Source organism: Pyrenophora tritici-repentis, chromosome 5 (assembly GCF_003171515.1).
Source record: "Pyrenophora tritici-repentis strain M4 chromosome 5, whole genome shotgun sequence".
NCBI lineage: Eukaryota > Fungi > Ascomycota > Dothideomycetes > Pleosporales > Pleosporaceae > Pyrenophora > Pyrenophora tritici-repentis.
This window is the reverse complement of record NC_089394.1, coordinates 2,742,964-2,768,681: the sequence shown is the minus strand read 5'-3', so window position 1 is coordinate 2,768,681 and position 25,718 is coordinate 2,742,964. Positions and strand designations below refer to the sequence as shown.

General features: G+C 51.6%; 7 protein-coding genes across 7 annotated transcripts; 2 read left to right on the top strand and 5 right to left on the bottom strand.

Moving 5' to 3' along the window:
* Positions 1 to 913: 913 nt before the first annotated feature.
* On the top strand, positions 914 to 2,186 carry PtrM4_110390 (TauD, Probable taurine catabolism dioxygenase; the record flags this gene model as incomplete). The annotated part of the gene is made up of 3 exons (XM_001935730.1): positions 914 to 1,110; positions 1,161 to 1,723; positions 1,783 to 2,186. 3 exons carry the CDS (start codon positions 914 to 916, stop codon positions 2,184 to 2,186), a joined length of 1,164 nt encoding a protein of 387 aa, XP_001935765.1.
* Positions 2,187 to 2,684: 498 nt separating this feature from the next.
* Positions 2,685 to 7,420, bottom strand: PtrM4_110380 (uncharacterized protein; the record flags this gene model as incomplete). Its single annotated transcript, XM_066107885.1, has 3 exons — positions 2,685 to 2,779; positions 2,833 to 7,131; positions 7,183 to 7,420. 3 exons carry the CDS (start codon positions 7,418 to 7,420, stop codon positions 2,685 to 2,687), a joined length of 4,632 nt encoding a protein of 1,543 aa, XP_065962334.1.
* A 232-nt stretch (positions 7,421 to 7,652) lies between these two features.
* PtrM4_110370 (uncharacterized protein) lies at positions 7,653 to 14,759 on the bottom strand (the record flags this gene model as incomplete). The annotated part of the gene is made up of 4 exons (XM_066107884.1): positions 7,653 to 7,656; positions 7,776 to 8,692; positions 8,852 to 14,662; positions 14,715 to 14,759. 4 exons carry the CDS (start codon positions 14,757 to 14,759, stop codon positions 7,653 to 7,655), a joined length of 6,777 nt encoding a protein of 2,258 aa, XP_065962333.1.
* An 824-nt stretch (positions 14,760 to 15,583) lies between these two features.
* PtrM4_110360 (GCN5L1 domain containing protein) lies at positions 15,584 to 15,973 on the bottom strand (the record flags this gene model as incomplete). The annotated part of the gene is made up of 1 exon (XM_001935732.2): positions 15,584 to 15,973. The coding sequence occupies one exon, from the start codon at positions 15,971 to 15,973 to the stop codon at positions 15,584 to 15,586; it is 390 nt and encodes a 129-aa protein (XP_001935767.1).
* Positions 15,974 to 17,047: 1,074 nt separating this feature from the next.
* Positions 17,048 to 17,857, bottom strand: PtrM4_110350 (cutinase precursor; the record flags this gene model as incomplete). The annotated part of the gene is made up of 2 exons (XM_001935733.2): positions 17,048 to 17,629; positions 17,678 to 17,857. 2 exons carry the CDS (start codon positions 17,855 to 17,857, stop codon positions 17,048 to 17,050), a joined length of 762 nt encoding a protein of 253 aa, XP_001935768.1.
* A 2,616-nt stretch (positions 17,858 to 20,473) lies between these two features.
* Positions 20,474 to 21,120, top strand: PtrM4_110340 (acetyltransferase; the record flags this gene model as incomplete). Its single annotated transcript, XM_066107883.1, has 3 exons — positions 20,474 to 20,679; positions 20,743 to 21,088; positions 21,115 to 21,120. The coding sequence occupies 3 exons, from the start codon at positions 20,474 to 20,476 to the stop codon at positions 21,118 to 21,120; spliced, it is 558 nt and encodes a 185-aa protein (XP_065962332.1).
* Positions 21,121 to 22,942: 1,822 nt separating this feature from the next.
* Positions 22,943 to 23,974, bottom strand: PtrM4_110330 (uncharacterized protein; the record flags this gene model as incomplete). The annotated part of the gene is made up of 1 exon (XM_001935735.1): positions 22,943 to 23,974. The coding sequence occupies one exon, from the start codon at positions 23,972 to 23,974 to the stop codon at positions 22,943 to 22,945; it is 1,032 nt and encodes a 343-aa protein (XP_001935770.1).
* Positions 23,975 to 25,718: the final 1,744 nt, after the last annotated feature.

Here is a 25,718-nt window from a genome sequence, read left to right as displayed (position 1 = left end):
GCGCCAATATCACCGAAACTGTCGTCCGTTGGGTATCTTGGAGTGACTACGGGGGTTACCCCTCGTGTTATATGGTAGGCGCTGATTTGGCTAAGCATCTCTTGAGATCTCCGTCTTGTTTTTTTATTTCAGTACAGCTTCTAGATCTTGGCTAATTCTCGGCAGAAAGTGCCGTACTATTGCCAGTGTGGTCACTGAAGAGGACACTATCTCCATCAACCGTAGGTACTTTTTGCCATCATTGCGCTCCACTATCGGCGGCGCTCGATAACAGGTAACGTCCGCGGTACTTCCTGATCAATCAGCTGTACAGTAAATTGTATCAAACACACCGTGTATTGCACAATGCGTCCTTATCGCAGCCTCGCTATACACAGGCAGCAAAGACGCACATCTTGCGGGGAAACTTGTGCAACCGAGACATCGTTCAACATGTCGAATAACCAGCTATTCTGGCGTCAGTATATTCTCCGAGCGGGCCGTTACTGAAACGGCAAGAAAATAGTGGTCCTTATCCATGTCGCCAACAACCCAGCCAATCACGTCATCCGTCGTCGATCGCGAATACAGCGAATCAGTCCCGGATGAACTTATGCGGAGTACTTATGGCCGTCGTATCTCCTAGCGACATATCCGACATAGCTTGCGTGCTTGTAGAATCCAAGGCGATGTTGCCGAGGAAGGTGCCGCGGCAAGCTTAGAAAGGGAGTGGCTGCGACACCATCATGCCGCGTATGTGGGAGCGGGGTCGTGGGGTTTGTATGCGCATGCCAGTTTCCGGCAATTAAATGTTGCCACTATCAGTCTTGGATGAGTCTTGGGCGCATATAAGGCCGCTTGAAAGTGGATGAGGAAGCTCTCAAGCAACGTCTCTACCACGTTGAACCTTGATAGTTTGTTCTTAGATACTACCATGGCTCCAGCTCTTGTCGAACAGGTCACTGAACATGCCACTGTCGGTTACAAGTCCGGTATTGGACAATACAAGGAATTAGGTTATGGTGCCCCAAAAGCCTTTTCCAAAGACCTTGAGCTACGCGGCACCGAGAAACATGCCGGGTCCAAATATCCCCATTACCTACCTACCTGGGACAATGAGAAAGGGCAAAAGTAAGTACCTCAGATGTCTTAGTCAACCACTGGACTTATAATACCCCCAGATATCCCCCCTGGGAGCCCTTCACACATACCGAGCACGGCAAAGATGCCAACCCATCCTTCCCCAACCTCCTCAAAGATGCGAAAGTCGCCGACCTAACCGCCAACATCGGCGCCGAAGTCCACGGCATCCAACTAAGCAAACTGAATGACGCCGGAAAAGACGAACTAGCCCTCTTTGTCGCCCACAAGAAAGTTGTAGCCTTCCGCGAGCAAGACTTCGCAGATATCCCCATCAAAGACGCGCTTGCCTTCGGCGGCTACTTTGGCCGCCATCACATCCACCCTACCTCTGGAGCCCCAGAGGGCTATCCAGAAATCCACCTCGTGCATCGCGGTACAGACGACACGTCTGCGCGGGACTTCTTCGAAGAGCGGACGAATTCCATAACCTGGCACTCAGACGTGACGTACGAGAAGCAGCCGCCCGGCACAACATTTTTGTATATCCTTGATGGACCTGCAGTAGGTGGAGACACTTTGTTTGCGAACCAGGTCGCGGCGTACAATAGGCTTTCCCCTGAGTTCAGAAAGCGACTGCATGGCCTGAAAGTCGTGCATTCCGGTATGTATCCGCCTCCCCACTAAGCCGCTGCGATTGAAACAAACTGACCCGCATCTTAGCTGTCGAACAAGCAGATGGCAGCAGGAACCACGGCGGTATCGTCCGTCGCGATCCAGTGACCTCAATCCACCCCCTCGTGCGCACACATCCTGCCACAGGCGAGAAGGCGCTCTACGCGAATCCGCAATTTAGCCGGCGCATCGTGGGCTACAAGAAAGAGGAGAGCGATTTCCTGCTCAACTTCTTGTACGATCACATTGCAAAAGGCCAGGACTTTCAAGTGCGCATAAAGTGGGCGCCAGGTACGGTTGTGGTCTGGGATAATCGTGTTACTGCACACTCTGCGCTGCTGGACTGGGATGACGGCGCACGAAGGCATCTGGCGCGAATCACACCGCAGGCTGAGCCTCCGTACGAGACGGATTTCGAGGACAACAAGGCAGCAGGTAGCTTTGAGTATTAGTGGGGAGCTTGCAGATTACGGTTGGGAAGGAGGTAGCTAGTGACGTTAGATCAAACAGTTCAACCACATACACATACGAACTTCGAACTCCTCAGCACAACTAGTACATATCAGACCAAAGGCATTGATTATCTATCTACTACCGAATTTTGTCATCGAACGAATATTTTGAAAGAAACTTTCGTGTCTGATCTCTCCAGTCTCGCGCCCAGTCTTACATCAAGAAAGGACATGGGCCTGCACTCCCAATCCTTCTATCTGCTCGATCACACTGTCAGGCATTCCCCCATTCAAACCCTTTCGAAAATGACCGCAATAGTTAAAGCCACCAATACTCATACATAGAAGTGAATGTACTCTCGTCCCTACCAATGCTCCAGTGCCTCCTTTCGCCACGCCTTGGGTATATCCCGTACACCCTCCTGCGCCTGCAATGCAAACAGTCGTAACATGTATTCGAAAAGCACAATCATGAATGAGCTGCCATATAGGCGAGGTTTAGGCGAAGCCGAAGTACTCGCCACCAGCAGTCATAGCAGTGTACAGTGCCTTGCGGAGATCTTCATAGGTCTCGTACTCAGGAAGATCGAGCTCTGTGGCAGTATTAGTATTGAAATAATGGACAATCAGGGGGACAATAACTTACGGTTAAAGCAGGTATGACTGGAGGGCAGACGATCCTTGCTGCCATAATCACGGTGGATGTTGAACTTTGAGAAGCCGTTCATGCCCTCGAGCTCTTTGAATCCGTTCAGCGGCACCTTACTTGTACCAGTGACAAATTGCAACAGTTTGGCCTGCTCTTCCTTCTCGAACGTTCGGACGGCACGCCAGAACCACTGGATTTGTGGTGAGGCGGCTGTGTAGTTGTGGTACTCCGTGTTGTTCTTCCAATCGTCTACATTGATGTCGGGCAGACCAGAAATGAGAAGTTCGAGCTCTTGTTCGCTAAAGATGGAGACCAGTTCAGCTGGGACAATGTCGTGGAAGCCCTTGAGGAAGTTTTCAAGTTGCTCATGAACGGCTCCTGTGAGGCGATGCTCCGTGATGAGGCGAACGTACTCGTGCTTGTTGTCCTCAGTGACCGGGATGTTACGGCCGTTCTCGATGAGGTCGACTGTCTGCATTTCGCCGAAAGCCTCAACCTCTACTGAGAAGGTCTCTGTTATGATGTCCGTAATCTCGTTGTGGATCATCCATTCCAGAGATTTGTAGTACTCGAGGTCAAGCGTCTCCATGTCTTTGAGGCTGACCTGCTTGCCCATGATTTGCTTGTAGACCGCACGACTGAAATGGCAGTCAAGAACACGGCCTTCGTAAAGCGCCTTGCCAATGATGCGACCGATGAACTTGAAGAACATCAAATGCTCGGGGTTGATGGAGCTCAGTCGGTTAGGATGGAAGGTAGTGCGATCCGAAGCAACAGGCACAAAGAGAGCGTAGTCCGCGTTGAACATCTGGCGTGAAATGGACTGGAACCATTCTCGAGTGACACCTCCAGCATCAACACCCTCTTCACCGTGGAAACGAATGCTGAGCTTGCCATACTTCATCTCATCGGCTGACTTGAAGTACAACGACTTGAAGCTGTCAAGGAAGACCTGGTCACGGCGAACAGAGAGCTGCAGCGGTGGGTGTACATGGTGTCGATCGGGACCGCGAGAGTGCAGCTTCCGGTTGAAGTAGTTGCGCTTGTTGTCAAACTCCAGGACCTTGGAGTTCTTCACCAGGAGAGAGAAATTACCAGTCATCAACTTAGGATTCTGGCGGACAAGGTCGTTGAGAATCTTGCGATGCTCTTCTGTAAATTTGAAGAACAGGTTCTCCATCTTGTTCTCAGGTGGCGGGCTAGACAAGGCGAACTCTTTGGGAAGCATCTTGGAGAGAGGTAGCTCCTTGAGAGAGGTGTTCTTGCACACGACCATGAGACTCTCAATCAGTGGAAGCAAAGTGGTGGCGATGTTGAGCATGTTGCCGCGCTGACGAATGACTGTGAGGCATTCGCTGAGTTTCTCCCACAGGGGCGCAAAAGCGCTGTCTTCATATAGGGTCAAAAGAATGTCTTCTTTCTGAGCCGGCTCAAGGGCCTCTGCTGCAGCCTCGGGTCTATCTTTGCTGTCGCGAGACGGGTCGAAGAGGTAGTCTAGCGCAGTGAGCGCCCTCAGTAGCTTAGCCTGGTCTGAGCTTGCTGGGGAGAACTTTGCGAGAGCGATGCCTTGCACATCAGTCGGCGAGCTCGCTTTTGACACCTGGACCGTCAAGCTATTGAGATCTTGAAGTGACGATATAGCAAGGTCTTTCGCGATGCCTAGCAACTCCTGTCCAAATATCTCCTTGGCGCCTGGAATTGGCGACAGATTACTGATGACCGATATAGTTTCCTGGAAAACTTTACTGTTGCACTCCCGAGCGGCTAGAATCTTGGCAACAAGTCGAAGGTTGGCTTCTGGAACTTCGGGTGGTGTAAGGGAACGATGTTTCTTAGCCTTATCATCCTCGGATCTCGACTCGTCAAGTTTGGATGTGCTGCCTTCACCCTCGGGAGCAGCGATCTCGGTTTCTTCTGTAGCCTGGGGAGCCGTTGTCATCTCGGTATCTTGACCCTGAGCCCCAGCTTGTGCAGGGGCCTCTTCCACAGCTCCTGCATTCTGACCTCCTGCAGAAATCTCAGCTTCTTTCTTGGCTTCCCCGGCAGCCTTTTCCTTGTCTTTCTTGAGAACCTGCAGTGGGAACGTGATGACCTTCAGCAGCGTTGTCAATTGCTCCATGATAGTAGAGCTCTCAACAATGAGCTTGCGGTCTAACAGAGAAAGCAATGCGTTTACAGGATACTTGCTTGCCTTGCTCTCCTTGGCTTTGCCCTTGCGATTGGCGCGGTTCTTGAATCCGACGCCGGTCTCATGTTCCGTCAAGAAGAATGACCAGACAGCAGGATTCTTTTCAGTCAACTGAGTGAGCGTGTTAAGACACTGTTGAACGACCATAAGTGGGGAAACATCCGGGTTGATAGACAAGGCGCCATTCTTCTTAGAGACCTTTGGAGTCTTGTCCGCAGGTTGTGAGGGCTGTTTTGCTCTTATCGACAGCTGGGCAAAGCTGCGCTCAACCGCATTGACGTCAGCACTACCGTCCTGGAGAATAGAAAGAAGGATGCTGATGACTTCAGCGCGGTTCTGGCGGTTCTCGCAGACATAACGTAGGATCGAGCTTAGACTGGTTTTGGCGCTGCCCTGTTGTGGAATGAACATGAGCCTAAGGAGGGTTGCAACACCCGCTTTATCGAGTATTTGCACGCAAGGACGGGCCTTCTTCTTTTGTGTCGGATCTTCCGGCTGATCCCTACGGTCACTACGCCTATAGCCGAAATCGTTGAACTGATGCAGGCGACGATCACCCCCCATTGCCCTGGCTTCTGCAGAAAGCTCAGGTGGAAGTTGCCGCAAGGTGTCTTCATCCGTATCCATAAGCACAGCAGCTCGTAGATGGGGATCCAAGGATGCGAAAAAGCTTGCAGTGTCCATCTCTTCTGCTTGTGGAGCAGCAGCGTTCGTTTGATTGCGACGACGGTTTTCCTCACGCTCACGACGGCGGCGGTCCTGGGCTTCTTGAGCAAGCAACTCGCGACGAATCTCCTCCGGAAGCGCTGCCAAGAATTCCTCATTGATATCCGTAGGTAGGCCCCCAGATGCATCTCCTTCCTGCTCAGCTGCTTCTTGTCCCTGTGGTTGAGATTGTGGCTGTCGCTGTTGTCGCGATTGAGCTCGTTGTTCAGCTCGCTGTTCAGCTCTACGCTCAGCCACCTGCTGCATCAAGACTTCTTCGCGCAGTTCCTCTGGAAGAGCATCCAGATACTCGACGTCGATGCCCAAGTCGGTGATGTCAAACTCCCGTCCTCTAATGGTAGTCATGATCCGCGGCTCAGTTGGCGCAGCAGGTGCCGCAGGCGCGGGCTCTTCGCTGGCAGATGCAGTAGAAGATTGACCTGCCTCAACACCCTCCATCGGCCGTGCTTCGGACGAAGTTGCGGTTGCGGTTGCGGCCTCTTCTGTGGCAGGCTGTTCTTGTGCCCGGCTTGCAGCCTCAGCAGCTTCGCGCTCTTGTCGCTCACGCTCCTCCTTCTCCTGAGCTTCGCGTTTCTCGCGCTCTTCACGCTCCTTCTGTTCTTTCTTTTCCTGCTCTTCTTTGAGCTTGCGAGCTACTTCAGCCTCGCGCTCTTCTTGACGCTTTCTTGCCGCTTCCATTGCTGGAGGAATCATGACTTTGAGGATAGAGTTAATTACTCGTTGACTCTTTTCAATTGCAGCAGGGCCGTAAAGTATCCTAGCCTCTTCTTGCCAGCGTGAGACAGTATACGCCTTCACAAAGGCCACTGCAGAATGTGGATCCTCACGCGCTGAGCGCGATGTATATGACTCTCGCATCCGTGCAATGTCGCGACGCATCCCAGTATCAAATGGTGGCAAGCCTATGGTGTTGTTGAAAGAGAGGTGAAGTGCGCCGCCATGCTGCTGCAGTGTTGGACCAGTGCCAGAGCTCATGGCATTCAGGAGATTGCTGATGAAAGAGACGGGGCTGTCAGCGTGAGTGAACATACGAGGACCACGACCTTCGATAGCATGGACCCAGTCACTGTTGCCTTCGTTGCGTATGAAGCCATCCCGTTCCGATCGAGCACCTCGCTGGAGCAGAGGGTTGATGCCATCGTCAGTAACTCGAGGCCCTGCTCCCGGGCGATGGGAACGGTAGGCTGGTACAAGAATTCTATCGCCTGGACCAGCGGGGAACATCCATGGGCTCAGACGGTGCGTGTGCCTGACAGCGGGTGGTGGTTGGTCTTCCCAGCTGCCGCCCCCCCATCCGAGGTCCGGTAGGCCTTCCTCGTCTTCATCCATGCCGGGGTCATAGTGGAGGTCCTCCTCGTATTCCTCTTCCTCATCATCCATGTCTAGGCGTGTTAGCGATCGTTCCGAGCGTTCTATTCTATGGAGGAACGGACCTTCTTCCTCGATTCCATCCTCCAAGAAGTCGTCGAGATCTGGACCACCTTGCTGGCGCATTTGCTCAAGAAGCTGGCCTGTATGGCCTGGCTGATCAATGACAAAGCCAAGTGCACCCGCAGACATACCGCCATCACCATTGATGCCCCCAGGGAAGTCGTCCTGGTCATCACTCCAGTCATCTTCTTGGTCTTCGCCAAGGCTGGCGTTTTCATCGTCACCTGTGATTTCCTCCATTGCGTCCATCGCCTCCTCCATATCATCCATATCATCCATATCGTCACCTTCGTCGTCATCCATGTCATCTTCGTCCCCATCTTCATCGTCATCATCATCATCAGACTCATTGTCAGAGGCTGAGCCCATGCCGTTTTCATCATCATCAAGCTCAATCTCAACGTCAACATCTCCAGGGAGACCTTCGATCGGACCCATGCCATCAATGTCCATCTCCATAATCTCCTCGTCTTCATCTGAGACAACATCGTCGTCACCAATATCAGCTTCGTCATACTCCATGTCGTCTGCGTATGCGTCGTCGTACATCATCTCTTCGCCTTCTTCACCTTCAGAGTCTTCGTCAGACTCAGACTCGTGGGGTGGCTCAAACATGCCCAGTGTTGAGTTGCGGAACAAATCAGGCGTCTCCTCGCGTGTGTTGTCGACAAGGTCATCATCAGACGCTGTTGAGATTTCATACTCGTCGGCAGAATCGGGGGCTGAGGATGTATCGTAATGCATACTTAAATCCATGGCCACGTAGCACAGCCACTTCAGAGGCTTTAGTATGTACTTGACCACTCGCTTGGCATTGGGGAAGTTGAGATCGATGTCTGAGATTGCCGTTGTCAGGATCGTAACGAAGTTCTTCTCATACATAATCTTGGCCATCTGCTTGAGATTTGGCGTGAGTTCCGCATTCTGGGTGAGCATCTCTCCATTCGGACGCTGAGAGACCATCTTGGAGAATATATCTGCAATGCTCAAGAGACGCGAGTATTTCATATCCAGTGGCTCATCCGAAGCATTTGCATCCTTGAAGGCCTTGATAGCATGCTCTAGGACGAACTTGCGTACAAACAGCAAGTCTGGCTCCGTCTCCACATATGGCGACAGCGGTATATCGGTCTTGGGAACGGTATGCTCTCCTGTCTTGTTGCATAGTGAAACAATAACATCGATTGCACAGTTTGACGTCGCCAACTTCTTCTTGAATGCAAGATCGCCTTCGGGGTTCAGGGTGCCGATAGGAACCAGGTTGTTCAAGAGATAGTTCAAAACGCCGGAACGAGGCTTTGATGGTGTCACAGCATAAGGGTCTGCCTTTCGGGAAAAGTTGATAAACTCAATCTTTGTGCGATTGTAGCTCTGCAGAAGCTCTGCCAGACACTTCAAGATGAAGCAACGGTAAATGTAGATGGGATGTGCATCTGCCTTGAAAACAGGCTTCTCGGATTTGGCAGGCTCAGAGGAAGCAGCAGTAGGAATGGGCGTCATTTCAGAACCCGACTGAGTGCTTGCTTGAGTGCTTGCTTGAGTGCTTGCTTGTCCTTCAGGTGCACTCTCAGTTGGCTTGGGTGGCTCAGGCTTGTCTTCAGCCTCCTTGTAGGCTAGCAATTCACAAAGGAGGTAGTGAATGACACCATCAGGGTTCTCAACAACGGGTACCTTGAGGTCAGATGTCTTTGTTCGCTCGAGGAATGGCTGTTTCGGCGCTTCACTGGATTCCTTGGGCTTGTCCGCTTCCGAGACGACTTCCGAGGATCCAATGGTGTCTGTCACCTCAGTTGGAGATGGCTCTACCTTCTTGAGGACAAGGGTTTGCGGCCGCTGATTTGGATCGACTCGAGCCAATTGGAGCTTCTCATTGGTAACCTCGACGAAGATCTCTGGCGCGCGGATAGCCAGTGCATACATTTGACGGGTATATCCAGTCGTGTCGGTCTGCCTTCGATCACGTGACTCAAACATCTGCTGGATCTCCGTACGCATGATCTGTCCGATCATCTCGTCGTCCTCAATCATGTGACGGAGGACAATCATGAAAGCGCTACGTAATCCCTCGTTGGTGATACCAGAAAGTTGCTTGACCATCAGGAACAGTCGCTGGACATTGCGCTTCTCTGCAAGACGCATGGCAAGCTTGCGTGTCCGAGTAAGCATGACTAGCACGCGTGTCACCGATAGAGCCAGAGACTCCTCTTTGCCAATGCGAGGAAGGATTTCGATAATGGCACTGAAAAGCTTGTCTTTCTCCTCCATACTCACGATGGGCTCAGGTAGTTGGTCAACTGAAGTCTCTTCCTGGGAGTCTTCAGTCGGCGGGGTCCATGCAATCTGCTGCGGTAGTTGATCCTCGGCTAGCAATCGCTCGATAATGAGCAACACCTGCCCGATCCAAGGAGAAGAGTCTTCGGCAGATTGATCTGGGAAAATCTTGATGAATCCCAGAAGCATTGTGAAGTTGTCCTTGAGTTCTTCCACAATAACATCGTAGAACTCCCTCTCTTGAAGTACCAAGGCCAGAAGGTGCGCTGAAGCTGTTATCTTCTTGCTCTGGGTACGGAAGTCATCTTCGCTCTGTAGCGATATGAGAGACTGCACAAGCGTACTTCCAATATCTGAACGCATAGAGGCTGGCTCGGGTGCCTTTGAGACTGCGGCAGAGATCAGATCTGCAAGCTCGAACGTGACATCCTCATGAGAGTTTAGCACGTCAAGAGAACGATCAACAAGGGTCTGTCGAAGTTTGAATCGTTCTTCGTCCAGTTGATCCAGGGCAACGAGTTCGGTTGAATTGCCTACAGCCATGCGCTTCTGATATGCAAGAGCATCGTGCGGTGCGGTAATCGGCAGATTGGACTGGTCTGCTGGTACAGGCGTAACAGAACTAGGCGGTTCCGGTTGTGTAGCTACAGAAGCATCGGCATCCTCCATCTGAACAGACTGGGTCTCTGGGTGCCGGGATTCATCCTCGTCCCGCGTAACCTCACTAGAAGTCATGCTAGCATCATCCGTGTGCTCGGGCACCACGACCTCAGCTCTACTTGGTGATGCAGATGGTGGACCTCGAGTCTGAATCTCGTACTGCGGTATCGGGTTCCTCGAAACATGCGGACGAGCTTGGTTCCTACAATACTCGCTTGCCATGTTGAAATTATCAGCGCAGCGATAAAGCGCCTCTTCGGCAAGGCTCTCTTCGTGTTGCATTTCCCTCAATCGGGGGATGTGTTCCTGATTACGAGGGGTCCATGGCTTGATGATTGGCTTGCTGCGCTTTGGAATCTTGTCGATGCTCTTGAAGGCTCCGCCCTCGCCTTCGCACTCAAGGACAGACTTGAGGATGTTGATGGACGTCTTTACGATGGACGTAGTAGCCTTGTCAATGAGCTCTGAATTCCAGATTTTCTCAACAGGCCGGATGACTGCATAACGTAGCTCTACGAGAAACTGGGCCGTCAAGAAAAAGTCGGACCGCTCCTTATCACGATCTGACCGACTCTGCATCGACGCAGTCTGTGGTGACTCTCCGATTACTTTGAAATTGATGATATGAGAGAAGAAAGCAAGAATGATCTTGATACCACCAAGCGATAAGTTGAGGAGTCGCTTAGACTCTTCGTTGTTCTCTTCTGCCTGCTTTTGAGTGATCTCAAGCGCCGATTCATAAAACTGGTTGAGAATATTCGCAAGAACCTCAAAGCCACCCAGATTACGGAATGACACGAGTAGCAGAGTCAGTGCCTGAGGTCGATCCACATGAGGCTCAATAATGAGCTGCGATAAGGATGTAAGTACTACAATCCAGTACGCATAACGATCCTCAATGATCTCCGAGTCTTTGGGACCCTCGTACTCGAGCTGGTCAATGACTGCTTGGGCGAGTTGGTCTGCCACAATAGTAGCACATTGTCGTTGATACGGCTCCAAGCTACGACGGAAGAGCAGTAGTTTACCGAGCGACTGGAAGAACGGCGCAATTTCAGTAGGGATCTTGCTTAGAAGATTCCGCAGAGTCTGTGTATTCTTGAACCTAGCACTGTTCTGGCTCACAGCAGCAGTCTCAGAGGCTGTGCGCGAAGCAGCGGAAGTCTCTGTTCCGGTTGATGGCTCAGTGGCACTGTTCCCGATGCGGAAGACATTGTCTGCTTCATCATTACCAAATCCAGAGCTGGCGACGCGAGTCTCCTTCTCCCACTCAGTAGGCATGTTGCGTTGGAGGAGAAGTTCTTCCCAGACGCAGCTACGGTGCAGCTTGCCAAGGCTGTCGACAAGGCGTGCATACATATCTGCGAGATTGATTTGGCTGGAAACGTTGTGCGCAGAACGGTTGCTGTACATCTGGCTCTGGAATGTCAAAGTCATGGCACCAACAAGAGTATGTGCAGATACAAGGGCTTTGACATATTGCGTGCCACGCTGCACATGCTCATTGTCTTGAGGAGTGCCAGCGCTGGTGAAAGGAGCGAAGAAAGCTTGCTTGCCGGTGTGATCGAGCAGTGGCTGGAGGCGCTCCAGAGCCTGCTGTGTGCGCTTGATAAGGGATGGCACAGCAATGTGTGGTTTCTGCTCCACAAGGACCTGGACGACGTGACCAAAATGCTCAAACATGCTGCGATTCTCGCTGGGCTTCGGGTCTAGGCAAGCGAGATTAGAAATGTCGAGAATCGAGTCGACACCATCAAGCTCGATGTAGGCAGCACACATTGCGTGGTTGGAGAAGAACCCTGAGAGGAATCGGCAAAGCACGCGGATGTATTGACTTGTGGTAGGTCCCTTGGTGTTGTCTTCAGTCTCGGTAACCTGTTCGATGAAAACTACCTCGTTGGCAGCTTCATCGGCGTCCTTCATTTCAACATCTGTACCAGCCTTGTCGGAGGCTTGGCTGGTTATCAGCTGTTGACGAGAACCACACAGTGCTTGGCGACCACCTGCAACAGCAAGCTTTCCAGCGGCATCTTCGGTCCATAACTTGGCTCCAATGCCGTCCTTCTCGGCCTTGTCTGCGCAGAGTTGGACCACACGAGCAATCAGCTCGCTCATACACGCAAGAACACGAGCCTTCAGTGGCGGATGGTGGCGTACTAGCTCATCGAACGAGTTTCCGATCATGGTGGGCATCTCTGGATCAGCGTCGAGTGCTTTGATATGAGCAGGACTCTCAAAGATCTCAAAGAAGCGCTTGAGGGCAGTGGACGATTGGAAGAGCTTCATACCCGCTTCTGCCAAGCAGATCGCATCGAAGGCCGGTGGAATTGTGGAGATGGCTTCAGCAACAGGCAGAATACCCTCAGCAAGTGGCTTTCCTTCTTTGCGTGGTGGGTATGATGTCGAGGTCGAAGCACTCTCACTATCATTAGCCGCAGTCGTAGATTCCGAAGCGGGCTCTCCAGCAACTGTCTCCAAGAAGGCCTGGCTAAGCCCTGCTTCGGATAGGACTTGATAGCTGGTAGGCTCACTGTGAATGAAGCTGGTCAAGATTGTAACAGCCATACTCCAAACAGTTGAACCAAAGATCTTTGCATTCGAGAGCACTGTGTGCAGGCTGCTCAACAGCTGTGGTGAGTCAATCAAGTTTCGCATCAATCGATCTAAGTTGCCGACCCCATGAGTCATCATGTGGTTGAGGAACTTGAAAAGCCAGCGGAGAGTCTGTTGATGATAGAAGGGAATTTGATAATCAGTAAGCTGAGTCTTGTACTCTTTGGGCATGCCTTTGTCCTCCTCGGCTAGCTTCTTGGAGGTGTCGACTTCGTATTGCATAAGATCAGAAATGATCTCGAGGCCCTTTGCAGCAACAAGTGCTGGCAAGGCGTCTCGCAGATTGTAAACGAATGTATCAAGAAAGTTGAGAATCTTTGGGTGATTGCGCTCGGCCTTTGCTGTACGAAGCTTGAGGACATCAACAAGAATCTCTAAGAGACCTGCAGCTACCATTTGTTCACCGGTACGTGTCTGTGAGGTGGGTAGGGTATTCAGAAGCGAAAACAGAGCATCGCGCCACTCATACTCGTCCAGATCGTCGGGGTTACCAGTCTCCTCGTACAGTCCAGCAACAAGCTTGCGCACGACGTAGAACAGCACACCGTGGTTAACGTTGACGCCGAGAGCAGTGCAAATATCAGGAGCTTTCGACTTGTGCTTTGCAAGCGCTTCAAGAGCGTTCATGGTAAAGGTCTGGAGCTCCATTGAGATGCCGGTCTCACCGTTGCCGGGCGGGTGAACTAGTTCGGAAAGCTGGTAGGCAAGCTGTAGCCGGCGTGGTTCTTCCGCGTCTTGTTGGCCCAGCTTCGCCATGAACTCCTTTTCAACATGTACATAGCCCATATTGGCAATGGCTAGGAGGCGGATAGCGACCGCATCATCACGCCCAGTACGTCCATTGTTGAACATGTAAGCAACCCGGAGCTTGTGAAGGAACTCGTAGTGCACAGCCTCTGGCAGATTTGCGAGGCCCTCTTTAACCAGGTCATGGATATCGCTCTTAGCGACCTTGTCGGCCAACAGCTCGAACGTCTTTGGTCCGTTTGTTCTGCTGCTAGGTTGTCCGGGGGTGATGGCTAACGTGCTCGGCGAATCGGAAGCGGGTGCAGGCTGGGCCTGTCGAGGTGTCCGACTCGGCCCCATACTCGATGTTCTCCGCACCGGGGTTGGCGTGGTAGGCACGGGTGCCTCTACAGACGACGGTTTGCTGCTGCCTTCTTCGGCCGAGGGGGTGGACTCGTAGTACGAAATGAGAACACCACCAAACTCCTGCTTCATTGACGAGTCGGACAGAGAGTACATGCCAACCAAGTCAGAGGGACTGAGCCTATCAGTGCTACCGGTACGGTCCTTGCCCTTGGCTGACGGGGTGCCGAACAGAGGCGCTGCTGTTGTGGGACCCTTTGCGAAAGGACTAGCTAGCTTCTGGACCTTGTCGAGGTTGATGTTGTAGTGGCTAGAGAGGAGAGATGGGTGGAGTGTAGCGGGTGCCAGGCGCATGCGGGCAGCTGCATAGCGCTGAGCAAGACGATGGCCGAGGCGCAGAGTAGCCTTGAGAAGAGATATGGACGTCGTGTTCAGCAGCTTATCTAGGCGTTCACTGCTGGAGTACAAGCTGCGATTGCCACAGTTTTCCAAGAGCATACGGGTGAAGTTGAGAATCTGCTCGATCAGCTTGCGGTCGCCATCCTTGGATACGTGCAGGGTATCGAGGACGGCGTCGGTCGTGGTCTGGTTGGAGCTGGGGCTTCCTTCTTCGACATCGCCCTTGAGCAATAGCCGGCGCTGAAAAGGCTGTGTCTGCGGCCCGTCCACCAGGGCATACTCCTTGTTGAAGAGCTCGAGGATGTGGTCGAAACGGTTCAGCGCAGGGATCCAGTGATATGCATCACCACGGGGAAAGGGCCAGTGCCGGGGGAACGAGGCGAGATGTGCGGGCAGTTGAAATAAGGGTATGGACTCGGTTGCCTTGACGAAGTCTGCTATCATCGACGACTGTACAGGTAATGTTAGTAGTGGCGAGGGGTACATGAGGGGTGATACATACCAGAGTAGACTCATGTCGCGAAGTAGCCTGCTTCTTGATCTTCATGTTTGCGCCGGGCGCTCGGAAGGCGGAGCTGCCTCACATGCAAGCTTTACAGAGTTGCTGTTAGATGCGCAGTGGTTGCGTGAGCGTGGGCGTCGTCGGGATGGCACGGCGTGATATCCGCGGCGGTTGGACGCTTGTCCGGAGGCAGGTTGCGATTGCCTTTTTACCGACAGCGCAGAAAAGCTGAAGTGTCGGTCGCTTTTGTGGAGCGAAAAGCGGGGTCGTGATGATGTATTTAGGTTGTCACTTGAGTCAAACAGAAGCGAAAGTTGCAAAGTCCCGGGAAGGCTCAGGTACAACTGAGCTGCCTGGGTTATAGAGCCGGCGTGAGTGAGTAGGTGAATTGCTATTAGAAACCACGGTGCAGGCGTGCTTCTTGTATAGCGATTGTGCGTCTATAGGCAGATTACAGGCGCCGAATCTCTTGTTGTCGGGAACCTCTAGGTCGGGGTGAGGGGACGAGGTGAAGTTGTTGGTAAAGCTTTAAGCTGCAAGCACCGCAAGTAGCGAGTAGCAGTTTCCGCATCATTGCGACATGGCTCGTGCCCTCGTGGTCCGAGCGCAAAGCTTAGAGCGTCACGAAAGCAACGCGCTGTCGTCAAATCGATAGGTACATGATGAACACTACATCCGGCCTAGGGCTGGAATCAAGTCGTCGTTTCTCCCATCACCACTATTGCTCACAGTTGGTATACCATCGCTTTGCCTTGCTAAAATGCTCCATACGTACATAGTGCAAGTGTCAATCACAAGGGACATGCCTACTTTGCAAGATACAACAAACAAGTCGTCATTAGTTATTGTTGTGGGCTCACTCTTGCATACTACCACCACGTTCCGCTAGCCGACTGCTCTCGAGCCGGCTTTCCCTTGCCTTTCTCATCCACAAGCCTTACAGTTTCCTCCAAGACCAGCAGGTCCCGCTCGATCATTTCCGCCCAGTTCTGCATGTCCCCTACCTCATTCAACTTCTTGGTGCCTCCTTGCAATAATTTATCCCACTCGGCCGTTTGTTTGGCCAGCGCCGCCGTCTGTTTTGCGAGATCCTTTTCCTGCTTCGATATGGCTGCCGAGTTGGCGTGCAGGTCGGCTGTCCGCGTGCGCATCTCGTTGTCGACTGAGACGCCGACGCTGGTGAGGGAGGCGGTGACGGCCGCCCGCGCTTCGGCTTGTCGGCGGGCCGCTTCTTCTGATGATGGGGGAGGAGAAGGCATCTTAGCGCATATATTTTCGATTCGGTAGAGTGTCTTCGTTGACTGTTGTAGCGGATCTGGATGACTGCTCTGTGAGGTGCAGTATGGTTACTGCTAGGAGGGTGGGCCAACGAGCGACAATGCTGCGAACTACTATGTCATCCACCTATAGCCAACCCAGTCGTAGTCTCGCTGCTTGCGCAATACGGTAACAAGCCTTCGAGTGCCGACGCCATTGGAGGCTGCTTCTAGTCTGCTGCGTAAGGGTGTAACGGGGCTCGATGTGAGTGGCCAAAGGAAAACGGCCGTCGAGGGCACATCTCTCGCCAGGGACTCCCTACTTGTTCTGATGCATCGTAATATCCCGGACACGTGTACAAGGCTAAGAGACACGTCGTACATTGAAAATATGCGGCGGGGAAGTAGTAGAAAGAGACTTGAGTCGATAAACCTCCGACAGTCCTGCCAGCGGCATCTCGTCAGTACTCAGCTGTGTCAGTATCATCAGTCATCCCAAATCGCACTTCTCTACCATATCTAGTCTGGTGGTGTGAAGTCCGGCTTGGGTGATCCCATTGCTGTGCTCGAACACTTTACAAGTCAAAGAAATACGAGCTCTTTTTCAAGTTTAAAAACTTGCATAAAAGACCAGTCACAATTATTGAGGTAACGAGGCACAGCACTATCTTGTTCGTAAGGTACATGTACGTAGTAAGTAGTCGAGCAGTACAAGCGGGGCAATACTTCCTGTGTTGGCGTAAGTAGAGGGGTGCCAAGTGGCTTATCGATAACCACATACATCCATTAGACCGTTCAACAACACCACACTCTATTTCAACACCGATTAACAGCATTACCCCTCTTATTTTTTCACCTCGGCTTTGGACAACAACAACAACAACAACAACAACAACAACACAACTAATGCATGCAAGTTCTTGAGTTGTTGGGCCCAAATAGTTTATTCGTAAGATCTAAAGAGATAATAAGTCGAGGAAAGAAAAAGAAAAAGATATACAACTATCCATCAAGACGAGAACCGAAATCCATATGTACAATTCAATCATCCACAACAATCATCAATCTGTGACAAACTTAAGCCACAATCATCGTAGCAACACGTTTGACGGACTCTGCCACAGCTTCAGCCGCCTTCTCGGCCTCGCGCTTCGCGTTGCGAGCCTTGATCTTCGCCTGTGTAGACTTGATCTGGGATACCAGGAAGTCGACACCCTCACTGGCGCGGAGACCGTAGGTCAAATGGGCAGGCAGAACCAACAGAGTACCCACGCAGACGGCGTCGCCAGGCTGGCAGATGATCTTGACCTTGTCCTTGGGGAAGTTGGGGATCTGGTCCCTGTCCTGAGCCTTCTGGGTGTCTCCGTATAGAACGACACCGGCGATTTGGTCCTGGACGGTCTGGTCGAGCTCCTCAATGGCGCGGTGGTTGACGGCGGCGCCTTGGCTGTAGCCAGCGGATACAATGACTGAGTCAGGGCACTTTTGTGCCATGGAGTTGAGTGTGTCCTGGTAGAGCTTCTTGGAGCGCGAGTCGGTGCCACCAGGTATGGCGTTTGTGCCTACTGAGGCGGCGTAGGGGACACCCTCAGTGGCGATAGCATCCGCGCCAAACTCTTTCTTTAGGCCGTCTGAGGTAGGAGGACCAACGACAGTTCCCTGGATACTGTTAGTATCATACATTGGCAGGCCTTGGTGGATACATACCATGTTGCCGATCTCGGTAGAGCCACGAGCAAAGGCGAAGAGAATGTCTCTGCATCCGCCTTGACTGAACTCGCTCGAACTGCTTCCGGTACCGCCGATACCGCCGAACTGACGAACCTTGATAGGACTGGCCGTAGCAAGACCGGCGAGGGCAGTGATGAGGATAGATTTGGTGTACATGGTGGTTGATGTGCTAAGCCTGCTAGCAGAGATGTTGGTGATAGGTATTGATGTCGAGATGGATATTACGAAGAAGTGAAGTAGATAGAAGCGAATGTAGGAACCAAGTGAAGTAGATAGAAGCGAATGTAGGAACCAAGTTGGTTGTAGAGATCAAAACCGTACCTGATGGTCTTCAACTGAAGCTGCGTCCCCTCCTTCTTATGTTCCCAGACTGCTCCACCAGCGATGCCGCCAAGTTGAAAAAGCCCATGACTAACATGGAGAAACTCGGGAGGGGCGTCGCTCAGGCTCCACCAAGGCATCAATGGCCTCATCTAAAACGTGAGAATGACTCCACCTGAGCTGGAAGCCGAGGATGCTGTTGAACAGAAAGAGCCTGGATTGGCCAAATGCACGTCGAAATAACACAGGGAGTGATGCCCCGGTCACACATCGTCTTCCAAACGCGGCCAAGGACAATGAAGAGCATCATGGATTCCGAAAAGAGTACATGTGGGTATAGGACAAGCCCGGTGTTGATCCTCGGCACCTTACACCCTCATAGTGGTATCCAGTCAGACGTTCGACCCATTCCGACTACCGAGAGCTACCATCGTATCCATGCATGAGCATGTTTCTTTTTTGACACCCCCGTAGATCTTGCAACAAGTCAGTAACATTGGGCGAGGATGGTCCCGGTGACCTCGCGACAGCCTTGCCGTGCCTCGGCTTGTTTGCGACAGTACCGCAAATCATTGGTTACAGCGACAAATTTAGAGCTGTCAGTGTAAGAAGTTGAGGAGACAAGCGAGCGACTGTTTTGGAATGATCAGACGAGTTGATAGAGATTGATGTTGCTGCGGAGTCCGTAACGCATGGCATTGGGACTGGGATTGTCGATGATCAAACTTCTTCTCGAACGAAAAAGTACTGTTAAAATTTTTGGAGATCATACTAGCCACGCTTTCGATTACGGACGCCGTTCTTTTGGCTGATCGACAAGATGGGGGTCCATCCCGCTATTTCCCGTTTGGCTATCTTAGTTAGCGCTACGGACGCCTGACGTTCTAAAGCGTTTCAGCTCCAAACGTGGCGCCAAAAGCAAGTACTACACCATGCCAAAACACGGCGAACACGACGGTGCAGGTTCATCGTTGTTCGGCGGTAAACCTCTGACATTTTCTTCTACACATGTTGGTCGGTGTCTCCGTCGGCACTTTAGAAAGTCTATCATACAAGCAAACTCATACGATGCAGAACAAGTCTGAGCAAATGCTGTGGACCAAAAAATCACTAGTAGTTAAAAGCAGTATTCCAAAAGTAGAGCAATGATGTGGAGATAATGACCATGCACGTCTACCGGTGTAGCAGGGACGTTGACTCGTGAGACTCCCTAATCTCGAAGTCCATTTGGAGATGTCGTTTTCGAACCTGTACGCCTCTTCAACGGACGTGGGAAATACTTCATGAGCAAGCAGGATACCTAGAGTAGAGTTGCTGGCGAAGGTAACTTTGTAGTAGCAGTGAGTGATTCGCATGGAGGGTCAACGGACTTCCGAGCGAGGTTATTGCCTTCAGCAGAAACAATTTGCGATTTGCGATAAGAGCTTTGAAGATCTGAGGTAGTATCAGCGCTGTGATAGCCAAAGCGATACAGTAGGTACGGGCTCGTAGTTAGCGAACAAGCCAATAGTCAAGAGAATGCCCAAGTACCACCTGATATTTAGCCAATATGTAACCTCGAAGCTTGAGTACCAGACTTAGCGATTCAGACGCCGGGCTCCATGGTCCCCAAGTGTTCAACGGGAAGACATCCACCGAACAGTGACCAGTCACCCGGCAACTCTACACCCGCATTGTCAAAATTTCCGCACCCAACGTACAATTTGAAATAGCCTTCAACCCACAGACGTATTTGAGAAAAAAAGAAAAAACATATCGACCCACCGTTCTGCCGCGCAATTTGCATAAAAGCCGCGACCGTTTTGATAACGCGTAGGCGACTCATGTTGCTACAGGGTACTCTTTCACTGACTCGATCTCGCATTCTCAACCCGGGTATGTATCAAGTTGACAATATCAAGAACTTGGGTTCGCAGTGGGAAGATCCCTGATAAGACAGCTTTCTCCGTCTCTTTCGCTTGTACTCCTTGTCTGGTCGACTTTGTTAGAATGAGAGCGCGTCGTCATTATTTTTGTGAAATATTGTGACAATCGACCTGCGTTCTCAGTATGCCTAGATAGATGATCGGAACTGGTGGCTCTGGAGAAGTATGCAGCGTAGAAAGACGGGCAGTCCCGATGACGTCATAGCCTGTCAAGTTCCGACTTGGCGCAGCACCTGCGAAAGTATCTCTAGGTATCCCTACAATCGCAAGCGCTTGTGATGCCACTGTCTCATATTGATGGCCAAGTTGGAGTTTGATGTGGTTTCCGACGGGTAAGCTGAGTTGTTACGATAGCCGATAGCGACCCATGCCTACATAGGTAGGTCCGGAAAGAACACCGCGATATCGGTCTAGTTGTAGAACATCCAAGTTTCCAAAGATTCCACCATTGCAACTACAGAGTATCCTTGATCAACATACACCTTGAAACCTCACTGTCAATTCAATTTCCACCCCTTCTCACACAATGCACGACCCAATAGCCGACGCAAAAGCCCAAGAAACAACTCAACAATACACGTTCCGCATCGCAACACCAGCCGACATACCTTCCCTCCAACAAATGATCGGAGACTCGTTGCGCGCACTAGGAAAAGGGTACTACACACAAGCCGAGCTCGACGGCTCAATAGGCTATCTCTTCGGCCCCGACTCCGTGTTAATCCATGACCAGTAAGTTAAGGCGTCCACCACCCCCCACCAAAGCAACACCTGAACTGAAAACTTCCGCAAAAGCACATACTTCATCCTCCACCCAGTCGCACAGCCTGAGACAATATGTGCATGCGGTGGATGGTCATTTAGAAAAACGCTGTACGGCGGCGACTCTGCGCCCTCGCCCCTGCGTATGCCAGAGAAGCGCAACCCGGCCTGTGACCGTGCCAGCATCCGCGCCATCTTCACTTCTCCCTCGTTCGCGCGCCGCGGGCTGGGGACCATGATGATGCGGTACTGCGAGGCGCGCGCCAAAGAGGGTAAAAAGGGCGAGACGGCAGGGTTTACGAGACTGGAGATGGGTGCTACGCTGAGTGGGGTGGCGCTTTACGAAAAGTGTGGATATGCCAGGAGCGGCAGAGAGGATGTAGTTAGCTGTCCTAACGGGGAGAGTATTAGGATTCTGCACATGACGAAAGATCTGGTCGAAGATAAGGGTCCGTAGTGGGAAATTGGTCGCCTAACGCATGCCAGTTCGAATGACGATATGCTGTACCTGAGGTTGCAGCTCTGCACAAATAACCTATATCTGGAAGGAGGTTAACCCTGAAATCTGAGGTTTGAGGGCTCATATGACCTGGCTGATGCGTTGTCAAGGAATGTGATTGTCAGCGCCTTGCGTTAGTGGATGATGGGGGCCTCGCGGTAAGGCACCCGATGAGGAGAAATACACTCCTTGTGGCGCGACGATGTAATCTTGATTGGGAATACGATGCGAACAAAACCATGGGGCGTCTGTCTATATTCCTCTTGTTTTGTTCCAATTTCGAAATTTGCAATATTTCCTCCGCTGGCTTGTTCGAGGATTTCATCTTTTTCGTGCTGTCATTACCATCTCTCTGTCCAAGGTTAGTTACTATCAAAAAGCGAAAATCAATATGGAAGAATGATTTTTGAAAGCAATCGAGAAGACCTACCTACGGCGACATGGCTGATCCGAAAGCGAAAGCGAAAGCAGCGGCGGCGGCGTTGTCCACAGCCGTTGTTATCATCACAGTGCCGTCAGGCACATAAGCTCACTTGTCCTACTTGAGAGCCTGTTACTTGCACGGTACGGAGATAAGAGATATCTTTTGAGGAGGGTCTACTGGGAAGAATCAATTGGCGACTTTGGAGTCCAAATTGCAACCTGTACCTGTACCAACCGGGGACACATCTCGCCGCAAGGACCCCTAAAGTACAACCCAGAGACGAGTACAAGCAGGACCTAAACACCATGGGATCCAAGTAAAGGCGCGAGCCTACAGTTTTGCAAGCGGCCCCAGCATCCCTCACCACAGCCGCATTGGGAGTACCGCGTCGAATCTTTGTTCTGAGCCACGGAGACTGACCGCAATTGATGTTGTTTGCAACTGGTAATAGACATCCGCAAACACATTGGCTCCACGGATGACGGATGACGTACAAAGGAAAAGCGGGGTCTTCAGCCTGAGAGACACGATCATGTTTCTAGCGGTGTGCGGAGGAATCGTGGCAGCAGGCTGCAGTCCTAAAAGTCAGCCCGACAGCTTCCGATAAGCGGAGACATAGCTGGAAAGCACAGCTGTTTGCATTGTAGCATCACGGGAATTATCTGAGAATGAAGAAGGATTTGATCTTTTTTTTCTATACGGAAGTAACTCGGACTTGGGGTATCGAGGGGTATCGAGGCCCCAAAGGGAAGCAGTAAAAAAATGTGGGAGAGGTATCTTGTGTCGAACCAAGAAACAGAACATGCTGCTACCGCCCAATAGGAAAATGAAAAAGCAACGCCGGCAAAGCACAGGAATCAAATGTACTCTCCAAATACTTCTCTGTCAATCGACGAAGCAAAGGTGTGCAACCAGACGCCATGAGGCTGCCTTACTGTGAAATGCTGCGAATTGCAAGCAGGGGTATCAAAATCGTGAAGGCCGGATGCTGTGAAGTGCTGAGGCATAGTCGGTTGTCGTATCGTGTCTGCCGAAGTGCAGAATGACAAGACGACTGTAAATCGTGGAAACGCTAAGAGCGTGACATGTGAAAATACAACGCATTACTCCCCAAATTCTAACGCGATGACGATCGACTTGGCCAGAGAGCGGTCAGTGACAGTTGTAGTAGCTAATAGTCACATTGGTAGTGGGGCGCGAGCCAAATCGATGCGTAACCGAGAGTCAATCCGAAAACAAAGTTGGTCTGCAGACCGTGAAGAAGAGCCATAAAATATGAGTGCTGGAAGGCTGACCGCATGGGTATCTTGTTAAGTCTCCAAAAAGTCGTCCATGGCCTTTTCCAGATCCTTGCTCCAGAGATACTCGTGATCCGCCTCGATGTCCCAGTCGACGGGGAGGTAGACGTCCTCCATAGTGGGGATCTTACAGACCTGATCCATGGGATACTGTTCAACCACGGGCAACTGATTCCAGATAAGTCCTGGAGGACCTTCTTCGCGGGGAAGAGGTAGAAAGCGACCGACGCCAGTCTTAGCGCGGTCGTCGCCCTCCCATTTCATCTCAGCCAGCGACGGCCAGGGCGATACCTCGTCTTTTCCGTTCAGCCAGTCGTTGCACCAGATGGTTTGCATTCCAAGGGCGCGACCGTAGTTGCCCACCTCTTCGAAGTTGCCATGCAGCCCGCACTTGTAGAGAAATTCCTGGACCTCGGGGTGGATGTCTCCAGATACGTAGAGAGCCTTTTCCTTTGACTCTACCTGGCGCGCCAGTTGGTTGGCCTTTGATGCAACAACCGCCTCTTTATGAGCAACATAGTCGCTAAGCTTCCACTTGGCAACATCCGAATTCTTGAACAAGCGGCGCATCGAGTTACGGACAATCAGGAACTCCTGCTGGACCTGAGCGTCGGGTGACATCCAGGCGCGAGAGTTGCGAAAACCGCCAGGGCCTCCCCTGCCGTATGAGGCCTGTGCACGATGGTTGCCTCGGAAGTCACGGCCAGGAGGTACATAGACGTTTGTGTTGTTGTACTTCGAGCCACGTTGAGCGGGCTGACTGTAGCGCTCCTCGTTCTTCCGTGCAGGAGGGCTCTTATCGGCCATCGTCAGACCACTGAGGTTAAGGGCGTCTGGGCTCATAGGACTGCTAAGGGTCGCAGTCCCATTACCATTTGAGTCGGCATCGGTGCTCCCATGGTCGTGGAAAGTATCGTCCCTGCTGCTGATGGAAGCCGGAGGAGTGCCCTGGGTTTGCTTGACATTTGGCAAGTCATTACTATTGACGACAGGACATCCGCTACCCAGCACAGCTTGCAGATAGTTTCCCATAGAAGGAGACATTGTTTGATGACCGATTGGTGTTGAAGAAAGGAAACTGAGACACCTGGGTGAGGAAACGGGATCTGTAATTTGTAGACCAAAGGTTTGGCTAGAGTGCTTAGGTACTTTTGTGAGGGTAAATGCACCTGAGTGGGCGTAGAGGAGATTTGATACAGCCAGGAACCGATGTCGGTGAGTGTCAAAGAGGTGGGTCTGAGTTGCGATGGACACTGGAAAATTAGCAATGATTCAATATGTGCGCTGGAACCATAGTAAATGCGTCACCGCCCACACCGTAACTATGATATGCGTCTCTAACCTGTGAAGACTGCGGGCGGTCCCGAAGTCTTCAAGGCACCAATGGTAGACGACATGAGTAGTCACCGCCTCGGAGCATATGGACGAGCTCCGAGTGGACGAGAAACGCAAGTTCGCTCACATACCTGTAAGTCGATACCCTGCAGATGCGGGGTTTGGAGATTGCTAGAGGTCACACAGAAGTGCTACGATGTTTACAGTCGAGCGTGTGCTTTAAGGAATTGACCTGCGTCAAAGTAAGAATACGCCACGATCTCGAAAGCTAATGCTCTTATACTTACAATAAGTCCTACTACCGGGCTGCTCAGGTGAGCGAGCAGAGCTCAATTGTAAAGTTCCTGCTGCGGAAGTATAACCTATGGTGAGGCTATGCGCTGCCTAGTATGAACAATGGTTGCCACAAAGTCTGCCTGATGACGGTAGAAGAGGGAGAGAGAAGCCTACAGTCTACTGAGGTCTGGATATTATACTGCTAAAGTCAGTCTGCGATATCGGTCACAAGGGTCGAATGTGTGCTCACCTGCTCGTTGAGCGGTGTATCCAGCGGTGCGTGGGCGCGAGTTCAGGGCGGTACGATGTCGCGTAGGCGGTGAATACTGACAGTGCAAGGTATTCCCAATTAATCGCCTTTCTACGAAACGACTGCGTTATCAAGGGAAAGTTTTTGATGCGCGAGCTGTAACGTGCGTGGTTAATGCGAAGCGAAGAGATCTACACGGTAGAGAATTAGAAGCTGCACCAAGTGAAGTCAGTAGTCGCTCCAGAGGTCCCGCAAGCGGTTGTCGAAAGAGGTTAAGCGTATGGGCGGGCGGACGGGAAAGGGTGTTGTGGGTGAAAGAATTGGTTGGCGGGGTGTTGTGAAGCCATCGTCACAAAGCACGGCCTGCACGGGCGACCAACATCGACGGCGCCCGGGATCGGGCAGAACGGGCCAGAAATGTTGATTTCAGGGATTTTACAGAGTACTCCTCACTGCACCATTCCTCGCATGTGGGCAAGGACTGAGTGAAAAATGAAAGGATGATAGGTAGCGACCAGCACTATCAAGCGGATGATGGGTGGATGGAAATTGGAAAGGGACAGAAAGGGACTGATGAGTTGATGATGATAGACTGCGAGGGAGAAGATGTGAAAAGGAAAAGGATGACGACCAAGATTGAGAGTATACCTACAAGCTCAACCGGAAGGAAAGACGCACCCAGGAAACAGAAAGTACGTCTAGCATGATAGGAAGTGGTACCCATTCTATGTTCGGATTGCGACTCTCGTCCGCACAGACAGTCATCGTATCGTGTCTATGAAGCGGTCGCACGTAAACTGTCACTTACAAAGTATAAGGTGTGCGCATAACACTTGACTGCTTTCTTGTACTGATGTCACAACACTGCGTTGTGAAAACCTGCTACTAAGCATCAATATCATTTCTGTATAATTATAAAGCGGTCGC